This window comes from Hordeum vulgare, unplaced genomic scaffold, assembly GCF_904849725.1.
Source record: "Hordeum vulgare subsp. vulgare unplaced genomic scaffold, MorexV3_pseudomolecules_assembly, whole genome shotgun sequence".
Classification (NCBI taxonomy): domain Eukaryota; kingdom Viridiplantae; phylum Streptophyta; class Magnoliopsida; order Poales; family Poaceae; genus Hordeum; species Hordeum vulgare.
The window spans coordinates 22,552-37,679 of NW_025422732.1; the positions used below are offsets into that span (position 1 = coordinate 22,552).

The 15,128-nt window shown below is 36.8% G+C and overlaps 1 protein-coding gene and 5 non-coding genes across 6 annotated transcripts; 4 read left to right on the plus strand and 2 right to left on the minus strand.

The window, feature by feature from the left end:
- The first annotated feature begins 90 nt into the window (after positions 1–90).
- Positions 91–11,331, plus strand: LOC123423393 (DNA-directed RNA polymerase subunit beta). Its single transcript, XM_045107837.1, has one exon. It carries the CDS (start codon positions 7,355–7,357, stop codon positions 10,583–10,585), a length of 3,231 nt encoding a protein of 1,076 aa, XP_044963772.1. The 5' UTR covers positions 91–7,354; the 3' UTR covers positions 10,586–11,331.
- TRNAM-CAU lies at positions 434–507 on the minus strand. The gene has a single exon. It is a non-coding gene; the product is annotated as a tRNA-Met (tRNA).
- Positions 2,471–2,542, plus strand: TRNAT-GGU. The gene has a single exon. It is a non-coding gene; the product is annotated as a tRNA-Thr (tRNA).
- On the plus strand, positions 3,193–3,274 carry TRNAY-GUA. The gene has a single exon. It is a non-coding gene; the product is annotated as a tRNA-Tyr (tRNA).
- On the plus strand, positions 3,633–3,706 carry TRNAD-GUC. Its single transcript has one exon. It is a non-coding gene; the product is annotated as a tRNA-Asp (tRNA).
- TRNAC-GCA lies at positions 6,119–6,189 on the minus strand. Its single transcript has one exon. It is a non-coding gene; the product is annotated as a tRNA-Cys (tRNA).
- Positions 11,332–15,128: the final 3,797 nt, after the last annotated feature.

A 15,128-nucleotide genomic window follows, 5' to 3' on the forward strand; every position in this document is an offset into this window, starting at 1 on the left:
AGTACTATGATAAAAAGTTTAGTCTAGTTAATTGTTTAACTACTTATATTAAATTAAGTATTAATTAAGTATTAGTCTAGTGCCGTATCCCTTACTATATTTACCCTTCCTTTGCATCCCCCTCAAAAAAAGAGGGCGCTCCGGAGGCAGAAATAGAACTAGCCAACAGAGCCCCAAAATTGGGTATTAACTGAGACAAACAACGGGCAAACTGTTTTTAAAAGGAAGGGAGAGGTAGACTGTCCCTTTCATTTCATTTTTATTTTCTGCAAGGTAGGGAGAAGCCTTGCGCCTTCTTTTTGTGAAGGCAAGTGGCTTCGCAAATTGCTCAATTTTGCCCTCTAGGGCCCGGAACTAATGAATAAAAAAGGGTTGGATACGCCCCTCTACCATATCTAGAGAAATAGAATACTCCTTTTATAGAGACTGCTAAGTGCGGAGACGGGAATCGAACCCGTGACCTCAAGGTTATGAGCCTCGTGAGCTACCAAACTGCTCTACTCCGCTCTGTAGTACCAGAAACTGGTGGACAAAAAAGGCTTGAATACAAGCCTTTAACATGTCTAGACAAATAGAATACTCCTTTTATACAGAATGGAGCGGGTAGCGGGAATCGAACCCGCATCGTTAGCTTGGAAGGCTAGGGGTTATAGTCGACGTTGGTTGATTATTTTTAACGTCTCTAATTCAAAACCGAACATGAAATTTTGATTTCATTCGGCTCCTTTATGGATATTCTCACCACTTAACATCTATGTCAGCTTTTCTATTTGAATGGAACCAAAGCTCTCTGCTTTCTAGATGATCCTTATAGAGTAGGAGATAGAAATTCTATCTAAATCCATCTAATCTACTTACTTCGTTCCCTAATTTCATTCAAGAGATCCTGAGGAAAAGAATTGGGTTTCCACCGAGCTGAAACAATATGCGGATGGTTCTAGTAAACCAAAACTATCGTTTTTTAGCTATTTGGCTTCCTTATCCTTTAACAAAAGAAGATTTAGTTACGATTGGAAATCAACTTTTTTGTATCTTCATCCATAGATCCTTTACTCATATTTTCAAAATTGGAATACTTAAATCCAATGCAAAATTATGCTTCGCGACTCTGTACTCATATCATAATCCAATTTTTATTTTGGATGCAATTTAAATTAGTTTTTGGGTACAAATCGCCAGAATGTATATTCTTCCTCAATATGCTATTGAGAGGAAAAGGATTTAATCCTTTATAAGAACTAAAGTTTTCATCGGAATATAAAAAAAAACTTAAGGATGCCTTAAGTATATCATTTCAAATTCAGTTATTAATAGAACGAATCACACTTTTACCACTAAACTATACCCGCTACATTGTATATTATGGTATAAATGGTACCCTTTGTCAAGGATAGCCATTTGACAAGGAGGCTAATTCCCCCTTATTGAATCAGATGGAGAAGGTTCATGACACTGAGCCATTGGTACTTCTACTTCGATCGCGCGCCTTTACTTTAGGATTTAGATAGCCCCTCTCCCTCTGGTCTGTAAAATAAATCTCTTCTTACCCTGCTAATAGCGCCTGAACCAAATGTATTTATTTTGATTAGGATCCTATCCTATTCTACGGTTACGACTACAATAATCATTATTTACTTTGCGAGGACGTAAGTGTGCCAGACTGCTAAATTGTTTTATTATTCCTACAATATAAACTAGGGGATATAGGGGGTAACACTGTCCCTATAAATTCCTTTTTTCCTTTTCTTTTTTGTCCAGAATTGAACAAAAAAGAAATTATAGAAGATGTTTTCTTCCCCCATTAAGTCCGAGCCATAGAGTAAGAGTGAGATGAGTTTTCCAAATTCATCATAGACTTTCCCTATGGCTTGATAGAAGTAAGAAGCAAAGAGTTGTAACTTAAAGAGTCGTAACTTAAAGAAAAAAACGGACAGGGCTGACAGATTTACCTGATGTAAAGAAGATCCTAAAAGTCTATGATTAGTCGACTCTCTCCATTTAACACTTTCCTCTCTCTCCTTTTTTCCACTGACTCAATGCTAGTTTATTAGATTCTTGTTTAAAAGAATCAAAAAAGTTCAATAGAACTAAGAACACATAAAAAATAGCATAGAGGATCAAGGCCATTACCAAAAGTTCCTCCCAAGGATCCTATCCTATTGGGTATCTGTTCCCTGCCTTTTCCCGCTAGGATTGGAAATCTTATATTTTCCATATACCATTGAATCCTTGGGGTTCCAGAATCCGCCTATTTTACTAGCCTTCGGAAACGGAAAACCATGAACCAAGAAGAGTTGGGTATGTTTTTTTTTCTTAATTTTATTTTGAGCTCTCAAGATATCAATACATATACAATCTATACATAATGTCTCTCTCTATATCTCTATATATTATATATATATAATATGTACATTATGCAGTAGACCCATAATGGGAAATCAAAGTGGCAAATTTTTGAATTAAATAAAAAGCCCTTTTAACTCAGTGGTAGAGTAATGCCATGGTAAGGCATAAGTCATCGGTTCAAATCCGATAAAGGGCTTTTTAAATTAGTGGTAGAGTAATCTCGTGCTAAGACGTAAGTCATTGGTTCGAATCTGATAGAGTACTTTTCTACTAAATTGATTCGCTTTTTTCTTTGTTTTTGAAGCTTTCTCTTTAGAGAATTTTATGACTTAGTGCGGGATGAATGCATTTTTGGTCTGAACACTAAATGAAGCACGGAATGGAAATAAAAAAAAAATTGGACTCTTTTTCATCTTATCTTAGATCAATAAAATAACTACCTGTACTGAACTAATCTAGAATCCCTTTTAGTAATCCATTCTTATTCTATACATTTAAAATGAATTTCCCTAAAAGGTAGAGGATGATCCATGAATTAATCTAACCATCAACTAAAAAAATCCTAGATGAAAACATAGCAGAAAAGTTAGAAAAACTCTTTGCTTTGGATCTAGTTATACTTTTCGAGTATATTGACAATTCAAAAAAACTGCTCATACTATGATTATAGTATAATCACGAGCGGTTGTATATGGCCCTATCGTCTAGTGATGCCCCTATCGTCTAGTGGTTCAGGACATCTCTCTTTCAAGGAGGCAGCGGGGATTCGACTTCCCCTGGGGGTAGGGAGTATTATGAAAGGAGGTTAATCATAGATTAGCAAAAACCCTAGAATAAATTCTTCCTGGGTCGATGCCCGAGTGGTTAATGGGGACGGACTGTAAATTCGTTGACAATGTCTACGCTGGTTCAAATCCAGCTCGGCCCAAAAATCTAGGGCTTCGTGAATATGAACTAAATCCTTTTGTTTTTCTCCCATAAAATAAAATGTCTGATCTATAGAAATAAAAGAGAAATAAAAAAGGGGATTTTTTTTTCTAATCCATATCTCTCTCATTCCTTTCTTACAAACAAAAGAGTTTTTCTTGTTGAAGGGTGGATTATTATCCATTTTTAGTGATAAAAAATCACGACATACTAGTTATGTCACTCTCACTATACCCACGTATAATATAATATTAATATGTGGGTATGTAGTATATGATTCGTCTATTTCTTAGAGTACGACAGACGAATCGAATCTTCTTATGGTTCTATTTAAGAATGGGTATGCCATACACCCCGCGGGGATTGTAGTTCAATTGGTCAGAGCACCGCCCTGTCAAGGCGGAAGCTGCGGGTTCGAGCCCCGTCAGTCCCGAACTAGGGTTCAATGAATGGAGAAATTCATATTTCCTTTTTCCATGAAAAAAAAGGGGCAGGGAGCAAGATCAAATACCCATAGGGCACCCTTACTTCACTTTTTTATTTTGCATCTCTCATTAAAGAGGGAGGGAAGGAGTATAGGAATTTTTTTCACTACTCCCGATCGATAAAGATAAAGAAAGACACACATACGATATGTGGATTAGTAGAATTTTAGGATATTACTCTATCTTTCTTTATGATGATACCATCCTCATCTTAATTTCCTATTCCACTGTTATGGAATAGAGTACCGGTATTTTACCGGAATCCATACATAAATTGTATTCCCTTTTTATTTCAGACCTCTTTTCCCCATCTCACTTCTACTGCTTATTTGGATGTCTATGTGACCCATAGAAAGTTGCTCATATAATACATACATAATTGTATGTATAACTATAAGAAAAAGGAAGAGAAATTGTATAAGATTAAGAAAGCTCGTGGGTTAGAGATATAGAAAAGAAAAAGTAGAAAAAAAAGGATTAAAAAAGAGGGAATTCCTAATCCAATCAAAAAACCCATTTTGGTCTTAGTATGGATATAGGATCTTCCTATGTTATACTATATAACTCTCATCCATGAATTGATTTGATAGATCCGATATTCATAATATTGAATTGATTCAGTATTATCAGAATGCAAGCCCTACCCTTGAATTTACAAGATACCCCTTTTTCCTCTCCATGGGATTACATCCCGAGTTATTGTGAAAATAAAAAATAAAGAGGTTATGGAAGTCAATATTCTCGCATTTATTGCTACTGCACTGTTCATTCTAATTCCTACTTCTTTTTTACTTATTATTTATGTAAAAACAGTCAGCCAAAATAATTAAGTGGAATTCCAATTAATCATTGAAGAAATGAAAAAGGGATTAAATAAAAAAAATCCAAGTCTTAAATGAAAGGATCTGGTTGGAATCTTAAAGTGTGGTAGAAAGAACTACATATAGTTTTTTCTACGACACTTTAGAGTCTTTCTATTATATTATCTTTGAATCTACATAGAATAGATTAGTAGATTGAAATAGTTAAGTAGTCTAATTCAATTTCTTTTTTCATTGCATCCACTTAATTTCAATCAGGTCAAAATAAAAAAATCGAAGACAATTCTTGACCAAAGAATCCATGGAAGGAAAGAAAAATAATATAAGAATAGACTATAGTAAAAAGTAAAAGGAAAAAACCAGCGAATCTTTCATGCTTAAATATCCCGCGAGATGCTTCAAAAGAGAATAAAAATTATTCTAAGAATAAAGAAAGAGTATAAAACAAATGGAAAATGTGTGATATGCCGTGAATAGTTCCGTGGAAGAAAGTCTAATTTTCTTATGTATAGAACTTTTTTTAACCATTAGTCATTTCTAGTAGAAATTCTTAATTGGTATAATGGCTCTTTCTTACAATACAAGAGTTTCTTACAGGAGTGAAACAAAACTAAAGAAAAAGATTAAAGAATAACGTTTGACAAAATAATTAATGCAAAACGATCAATTAAAAAAAGAATTGATACAACAATTTGATTACTTAATCAATTAGTAGTATCGTATCCCTAGAGTCCACTCCTTCCCCATACTACTAGTGAAAGAGAAAATGTAAAGACTACCATTAAAGCAGCCCAAGCGAGACTTACTATATCCATCTAAATTATGTCTCCTATTTCTATGAAGGGATTATTCTACTATTGATCAATAATCATAGTGGAATCAAGGGTACAGAGTCAAAAAGGGCTTCTGCCCTAAGGCCATGGATCAATCAGTTCAAGGAATTTACTCCTAACAAATTCTTATAGGAATTCTTGTAGAATTAGAGAGCATTAAAAATACGATACTATAAAGCCCTTTTTTCCTTACCTTAAAAAAGAAAGAGTACGGGAATGATGTCCTGAATAGAAGAAGCGGGAATAGGAAGATTTTTTATTCCTTTTGTTACTCTAGTGTATGTAGGTCACATAAGATGTACGATAAAAAAATGTATGATAATTAGGAAGTCTTGATATTCTTTCGTGGAGTCCCTTCTGGAATCTTAGATTGAAAAAGAGAAGAATGCCCCTTAGGGACCTTTCTTTGGATACCAAGATTTCTGACATCTTATCCTCGTATTTAAAAATTCTCAAATCGAATCAATTAAGAACCAATTCAAATTCATATAATAAAAGAATAAGGAAACACTACCTCACCCCTATTGATAACCATTTTGGCCACTACCGCCAAAACAAACCCTAACCCTAGTTTAAGGATAGAACTATGGTATGGTTTCTCTAAACCCAGTATCGGCAGGCTTAGTTACTCTCTTGCCCGAACTTATGCGAAGTAAAAATTGATTGAATTCGATCAGTACTAGAAAACCTAAGTATTTTATTGATCAGGCGGCACCCAGATTTGAACTGGGGATAAAGGATTTGCAGTCCCCTGCCTTACCGCTTGGCCATGCCGCCAAAAAATCCGATCGAAAATCTAGAAAACAGCAAGTATTCATCCACGTTTTCTTACGAAAAGCCCCTTTCTTTTATTTTGAATATAATTAAACTTACTTTTTTCCAATCTTTTTCAAAAAAGATACTCCTGCTTTTTTTGATCCAGTTTCGATTATTCTCCTCGATAGATTCTATCTTAAAACATACATTGCTAACACAATAAAACTTCCCATTTCTTTCTATTGAGATGAAAAAGAAGAAAAGTGGATTTCTAGTCACAGGCTGCAAAATTCAGAACAAATTGGAACCATTAACTAGAATTCTCTTTCTTTTTTGAATTGCAGTAGTGAACTACTCTTAAATCGGTATTATCTCCCCCCCTTCAATTTCAATGGCATAATAAAATATTATGGCTTTATGCTTAATCCGTGTATAGGTGAACTTTAGGTCCGAGCAGCATTATTATCCAAAGATCCCCTTTATGTACATATCTCTATGGGGAATCGTGCTTTAATTTTTCAAAGTATTAAATTAAATATCTTGAATAAAAAAAGGAAATTTGCTCTGATATTAGAGTATAACCTGACTATCTTGGCCTACCCAAGTGAAATTACGATAAAAGAAAAGCATGGATATGGGGAGAGGTGGATAATTAGATTGGCATGTACTTAAAAAAGGGACTTACTTTATTTTAGAATTCCACAATGAAATACTTAATTTTCTAGCAATTATACTACTCCGATCCGAAATAAAAAAGAACCCTCAAATTATTTTTAGAAATTAAAGTAAGCACGCTATTCTAAATCGAAGTAAAGTAAAACTTTCTAGTGTATTATATTACGGCTTTATTACATTCATAGAAAGGGGATAAAATGAGAAATCTTTGCCATTCAATCTGATTAGAATATTATAAAGTATAAGTGGCATAATTTTTTTTGTAGGAATATTTTAGCAATTCATTTTCATTTCATTTGTACCCCTGGTAAACTAGAATTTTCGTCGAAATGGTCTCTATTCATATGTATGAAATACATATATGAAATACGTATGTGGAGTTCCCTAGAATTTCATGTGATTCAGTAAACAGAATATAGATTCCATGATTGCTAGATCAATCCGTAGGGATTGATGAAGAGTGAGCTGATAATGGAATTTTTCTTTGATAAACAGGAAACTTAAGATTAAGATGCTCCGGAATGGAAACGAGGGAATGTCCACAATACCCGGATTTAGTCAGATCCAATTCGAGGGATTTTTTAGGTTCATTAATCAAGCCTTGGCAGAAGAACTTGACAAGTTTCCAACAATTAAAGATCCAGATCACGAAATTGCATTTCAATTATTTGCGAAAGGATATCAATTGCTAGAACCCTCGATAAAAGAAAGAGATGCTGTGTATGAATCACTCACCTATTCTTCCGAATTATATGTATCTGCGAGATTAATTTTTGGTTTCGATGTGCAAAAGCAAACCATTTCTATCGGAAACATTCCTATAATGAATTCCTTAGGAACCTTTATTATAAATGGAATATACCGAATTGTGATCAATCAAATATTGCTAAGTCCTGGTATTTACTACCGCTCGGAATTAGATCATAAGGGAATTTCTATCTACACCGGGACTATAATATCAGATTGGGGAGGGAGATCGGAATTAGCAATTGATAAAAAAGAAAGGATATGGGCTCGCGTGAGTAGAAAACAAAAGATATCTATTCTAGTTCTATCATCAGCTATGGGTTCGAATCTAAGAGAAATTCTAGATAATGTTTCCTACCCTGAAATTTTCTTGTCTTTCCCGAATGCTAAGGAGAAGAAGAGGATTGAGTCAAAAGAAAAAGCTATTTTGGAGTTTTATCAACAATTTGCTTGTGTAGGTGGGGACCTGGTATTTTCGGAGTCCTTATGCGAGGAATTACAAAAGAAATTTTTTCAACAAAAATGTGAATTAGGAAGGATTGGTCGACGAAATATGAATCGGAGACTTAATCTTGATATACCTCAGAACAATACATTCTTGTTACCACGAGATGTATTGGCCGCTACGGATCATTTGATTGGAATGAAATTTGGAACGGGTATACTTGACGATGACGATATGAATCACTTGAAAAATAAACGTATTCGTTCGGTTGCGGATCTGTTACAAGATCAATTCGGATTGGCTCTTGGTCGTTTACAACATGCAGTTCAAAAAACTATTCGTAGAGTATTCATACGTCAATCGAAACCGACTCCCCAAACTTTGGTAACTCCAACTTCAACTTCAATTTTATTAATAACTACTTATGAGACCTTTTTTGGCACATACCCATTATCTCAAGTTTTTGATCAAACGAATCCATTGACACAAACTGTTCATGGGCGAAAAGTGAGTTGTTTAGGTCCTGGAGGGTTGACGGGGAGAACCGCAAGTTTTCGGAGCCGAGATATTCATCCGAGTCACTATGGGCGTATTTGTCCAATTGACACGTCTGAAGGAATCAATGTTGGACTTACTGGATCCTTAGCAATTCATGCGAGAATTGATCACTTGTGGGGATCTATAGAGAGTCCGTTTTATGAAATATCTGCTGAGAAAGCAAAAGAAAAAAAAGAGAGACAGGTGGTTTATCTATCACCAAATAGAGATGAGTATTATATGATAGCAGCAGGAAATTCTTTGTCCTTGAATCAAGGTATTCAGGAAGAACAGGTTGTTCCAGCTAGATACCGCCAAGAATTCTTGACTATTGCATGGGAACAGATTCATGTTAGAAGTATTTTTCCTTTCCAATATTTTTCTATTGGGGGTTCTCTCATTCCTTTTATTGAGCACAATGATGCGAATCGGGCTTTAATGAGTTCTAATATGCAGCGCCAAGCAGTTCCACTTTCTCGGTCCGAGAAATGCATTGTTGGAACTGGATTGGAACGCCAAACAGCTCTAGATTCGAGGGTTTCCGTTATAGCCGAACGCGAGGGAAAGATCATTTCTACTGATAGTCATAAGATACTTTTATCAAGTAGTGGGAAGACTATAAGTATTCCTTTAGTTAACCACCGTCGCTCTAACAAAAATACTTGTATGCACCAAAAACCTCGGGTTCCACGGGGTAAATCCATTAAAAAAGGACAAATTTTAGCAGAAGGAGCTGCTACAGTTGGGGGGGAACTTGCTTTAGGAAAAAACGTATTAGTAGCTTATATGCCATGGGAAGGTTACAATTTTGAAGACGCAGTACTAATTAGCGAACGTTTGGTATATGAGGATATTTATACCTCTTTTCACATCCGGAAATATGAAATTCAGACGGATACGACAAGCCAGGGCTCCGCTGAAAAAATCACTAAAGAAATACCACATCTAGAAGAACATTTACTCCGCAATTTGGACAAAAATGGAGTTGTTAGGTTGGGATCCTGGGTAGAAACTGGTGATATTTTAGTAGGTAAATTAACGCCTCAGATAGCGAGCGAATCATCATATATCGCAGAAGCTGGATTATTACGGGCCATATTCGGCCTTGAGGTTTCCACTTCAAAAGAAACTTCTCTGAAATTACCTATAGGTGGAAGAGGGCGCGTTATCGATGTGAAATGGATCCAAAGGGACCCCCTCGACATAATGGTTCGTGTATATATTTTACAGAAACGTGAAATCAAAGTTGGGGATAAAGTAGCCGGAAGACATGGGAATAAAGGGATCATTTCCAAAATTTTGCCTAGGCAAGATATGCCCTATTTGCAAGATGGAACACCCGTTGATATGGTCTTCAATCCCTTAGGAGTACCCTCCCGAATGAATGTGGGACAAATATTTGAAAGCTCGCTCGGATTAGCGGGGGATCTGCTAAAGAAACATTATAGAATAGCACCCTTTGATGAGAGATATGAGCAAGAGGCTTCAAGAAAACTTGTGTTTTCAGAATTATATGAAGCCAGTAAAGAAACAAAAAATCCATGGGTATTTGAACCCGAGTACCCGGGAAAAAGCAGAATATTTGATGGAAGAACAGGCGACCCCTTTGAGCAACCTGTTCTAATAGGGAAGTCCTATATCTTAAAATTAATTCATCAAGTTGATGAGAAAATTCATGGGCGTTCTACTGGGCCCTACTCACTTGTTACACAACAACCGGTTAGAGGAAGAGCCAAGCAAGGGGGACAACGAGTAGGAGAAATGGAAGTTTGGGCTTTAGAAGGATTTGGTGTTGCTCATATTTTACAAGAGATACTTACTTATAAATCTGACCATCTTATAGCTCGCCAAGAAATACTTAATGCTACGATCTGGGGAAAAAGAATACCTAATCATGAGGATCCTCCAGAATCTTTTCGAGTGCTCGTTCGAGAACTACGATCTTTGGCTCTAGAACTGAATCATTTCCTTGTATCTGAAAAGAACTTCCAGGTTAATAGGGAGGAAGTTTGATCGGAATAAATATAAATTCTTTTCTTATTTCTATTTTATGATTGACCAATATAAACATCAACAACTTCAAATTGGACTCGTTTCCCCTCAACAAATAAAGGCTTGGGCTAACAAAAACCTACCTAATGGAGAAGCCGTTGGCGAAGTCACAAGGCCCTCTACTTTTCATTATAAAACCGATAAACCAGAAAAAGATGGATTGTTTTGCGAAAGAATCTTTGGACCCATAAAAAGCGGGATTTGCGGTTGTGGCAATTCTCGAGCGAGCGGAGCTGAAAACGAAGACGAAAGATTTTGCCAAAAATGCGGGGTAGAATTTGTGGATTCTCGGATACGAAGATATCAAATGGGATACATCAAACTCGCATGTCCCGTGACTCATGTGTGGTATTTGAAAGGTCTTCCTAGTTATATCGCGAATCTTTTAGATAAACCTCTTAAGAAGTTGGAGGGCCTAGTATACGGCGATTTCTCTTTTGCTAGGCCCAGCACTAAAAAACCCACTTTTTTACGATTACGAGGTTTATTCGAAGAGGAAATTGCATCCTGTAACCACAGCATTTCTCCCTTTTTTTCTACCCCAGGCTTTGCAACATTTCGAAATCGGGAAATTGCGACAGGAGCAGGTGCTATTAGAGAACAATTAGCAGATTTGGATTTGCGAATTATTATAGAGAATTCTTTGGTCGAATGGAAGGAATTAGAAGACGAGGGGTATAGTGGAGATGAGTGGGAAGATAGAAAAAGACGAATAAGAAAAGTTTTTTTGATTAGACGCATGCAATTGGCGAAACATTTTATTCAAACAAATGTAGAACCAGAATGGATGGTTTTGTGCTTATTACCGGTTCTTCCTCCCGAATTGAGACCTATTGTTTATAGGTCTGGAGATAAAGTAGTGACTTCAGACATTAATGAACTTTATAAGAGAGTTATCCGTCGGAACAACAATCTTGCCTATCTATTAAAAAGAAGTGAATTAGCGCCAGCAGATTTAGTAATGTGCCAGGAAAAATTGGTACAAGAAGCCGTGGATACACTTCTTGATAGTGGGTCCCGCGGGCAACCGACGAGGGATGGTCACAATAAAGTATACAAATCACTTTCAGATGTAATTGAAGGTAAAGAGGGAAGGTTTCGCGAGACTCTGCTTGGGAAACGGGTCGATTACTCGGGGCGTTCTGTCATTGTTGTGGGTCCTTCGCTTTCATTACATCAATGTGGATTACCTCTAGAGATAGCAATAAAGCTTTTTCAGCTATTTGTAATTCGCGATTTAATCACGAAACGCGCCACTTCTAATGTCAGGATTGCTAAAAGGAAAATTTGGGAAAAGGAACCCATTGTATGGGAAATACTTCAAGAAGTTATGCGGGGACATCCTGTACTGTTAAATAGAGCACCTACTCTGCATAGATTAGGCATACAGGCCTTTCAACCCACTTTAGTAGAGGGGCGTACTATTTCTTTACACCCATTAGTGTGTAAGGGTTTCAATGCAGACTTTGATGGAGATCAAATGGCTGTTCATCTACCTTTATCCTTGGAAGCTCAGGCGGAAGCCCGTTTACTTATGTTTTCTCATATGAATCTCTTATCTCCTGCTATTGGGGATCCTATTTGCGTACCAACCCAAGACATGCTTATCGGGCTTTATGTATTAACAATTGGAAAGCGTCGAGGTATTTGTGCAAATAGATATAATAGTTTCAGAAACTATCCAAATTTAAAAGTCAATTACAATAATAATAATTCTAAGTATAGGAAAGATAAAGAACCCCATTTTTCTAGTTCTTATGATGCACTGGGAGCTTATAGACAAAAACTAATCAGTTTAGATAGTCCCTTGTGGCTACGATGGAACCTGGATCAACGCGTCATTGGGTCAAGAGAAGTTCCGATTGAAATTCAATATGAATCTTTGGGGACTTATCATGAGATTTATGCTCACTATCTAATAATGGGAAATAGAAAAAAAGAAATTCGTTCGATATACATTCGAACCACTCTTGGTCATATTTCTTTTTATAGAGAAATAGAGGAAGCCGTACAAGGATTTAGTCAGGCCTATTCATACACTACCTAAACAAGAAAGTTAGATTCGGCGATGCCCCTCCCCTTTGCTTTCGGGGGGCATTCCGATTTCCCTAGTATCATCATTATTTGCCACGCGAATCCAGATTGAGATTGAGGCAATTAAGTTAATTAAATTTTCGAATCACTGACTCAGGCCCATTGTCGAATCCTACTCAGCAATTGTCGAATCCTACTCAGCCGAAAAGGGGGTACTTATGTATGGCGGAACGGGCCAATCTGGTCTTTCATAATAAAGAGATAGACGGAACTGGTATGAAACGACTTATTAGCAGATTAATAGATCATTTTGGAATGGGATATACATCCCATATACTGGATCAACTAAAGACTCTGGGCTTCTATCAAGCCACTACTACATCGATTTCGTTAGGAATCGAGGATCTTTTAACAATACCCTCTAAGGGATGGTTAGTCCAAGACGCGGAACAACAGAGTTTTCTTTTGGAGAAACACTATTATTATGGGGCTGTACACGCGGTAGAAAAATTACGCCAATCTGTTGAGATATGGTATGCGACAAGTGAATATTTGAAACAAGAAATGAATTCAAATTTTCGGATAACGGATCCTTCTAATCCAGTCTATCTAATGTCTTTTTCAGGAGCCAGAGGAAATGCATCTCAAGTACACCAATTAGTAGGTATGAGGATTAATGTCGGACCCTCAAGGACAAATGATTGATTTACCTATTCAAAGCAATTTACGCGAGGGACTTTCTTTGACAGAATATATAATTTCCTGCTATGGAGCCCGCAAAGGGGTTGTAGATACTGCTGTACGAACAGCAGATGCTGGATATCTTACACGTAGACTTGTTGAAGTAGTTCAACATATTATTGTGCGTAGAAGAGATTGTGGTACTATCCGAGGTATTTCTGTAAGTCCTCAAAATGGGATGACGGAAAAACTTTTTGTCCAAACACTAATTGGTCGTGTATTAGCAGACGATATATATATCGGTTCACGATGCATTGCCGCGCGAAATCAAGATATTGGAATTGGATTAGTCAATCGATTCATAACTGCCTTTCGAGCACAACCATTTCGAGCACAACCAATATATATTAGAACCCCCTTTACTTGCCGAAGCACTTCTTGGATCTGTCAATTATGCTATGGCCGGAGTCCTACTCATAGTGATCTGGTGGAATTGGGAGAAGCCGTAGGTATTATTGCGGGTCAATCAATTGGGGAGCCAGGGACTCAACTAACATTAAGAACTTTTCATACTGGCGGAGTATTCACAGGGGGTACTGCCGACCTTGTACGATCCCCTTCGAATGGAAAAATCCAATTCAATGAGAATTTGGTTCACCCCACACGTACCCGTCATGGACAGCCTGCTTTTCTATGTTATATAGACTTGCATGTAACTATTCAGAGTCAAGATATTCTATATAGTGTGAATATTCCCTCAAAAAGCTTGATTCTAGTGCAAAATGATCAATATGTAAAATCTGAACAAGTAATTGCGGAGATTCGTGCCGGAACGTCCACTTTACATTTTAAAGAAAGGGTACAAAAGCATATTTATTCTGAATCAGACGGCGAAATGCACTGGAGTACTGATGTTTACCATGCGCCCGAATATCAATATGGTAATCTTCGTCGATTACCAAAAACAAGCCATTTATGGATATTATCCGTAAGTATGTGCAGATCCAGTATAGCGTCTTTTTCACTCCACAAGGATCAAGATCAAATGAATACTTATGGTAAAAAAGATAGGGAAATTCTTGATTATTCAACGTCGGATCGAATCATGTCCAATGGCCATTGGAATTTGATCTATCCTTCTATTTTTCAAGATAATTCAGATTTGTTGGCGAAAAAGCGAAGAAATAGGTTCGTCATTCCATTACAATATCATCAAGAACAAGAGAAAGAACTAATATCCTGTTTTGGGATTTCGATTGAAATCCCCTTTATGGGTGTTTTACGTAGAAATACTATTTTTGCTTATTTTGACGATCCCCGATACAGAAAAGATAAAAAGGGTTCAGGAATTGTTAAATTTAGATATAGGACCCTAGAAGAAGAATATAGGACTCGAGCGGAAGACTCAGAAGAGGAATATGAGACCCTAGAACACGAATACAGGACCCGAGAGGACGAATATGAAACCCTAGAAGAATCTAAATATGGAATCCTAGAAGACGAATACGAATATGAAACCCTAGAAAACGAATATGGGAGCCCAGAAAACAAATATGGGAACCCAGAGAACGAATATAGGACTTTAGAGAAAGACTCAGAAGAGGAATATGGGAACCCAGAGAGCAAATATAGGACCCAAGAGGACGAATATGGAACTTTAGAAGAAGACTCAGAAGACGAATATGGCAGCCCCGGGGAAAGCGGCGAGGAAAAATATGGTACTTTAGAGGAAGACTCAGAAGAAGACTCAGAGGACGAATACGAGAGCCCAGAGGAAGATTCCATCTTA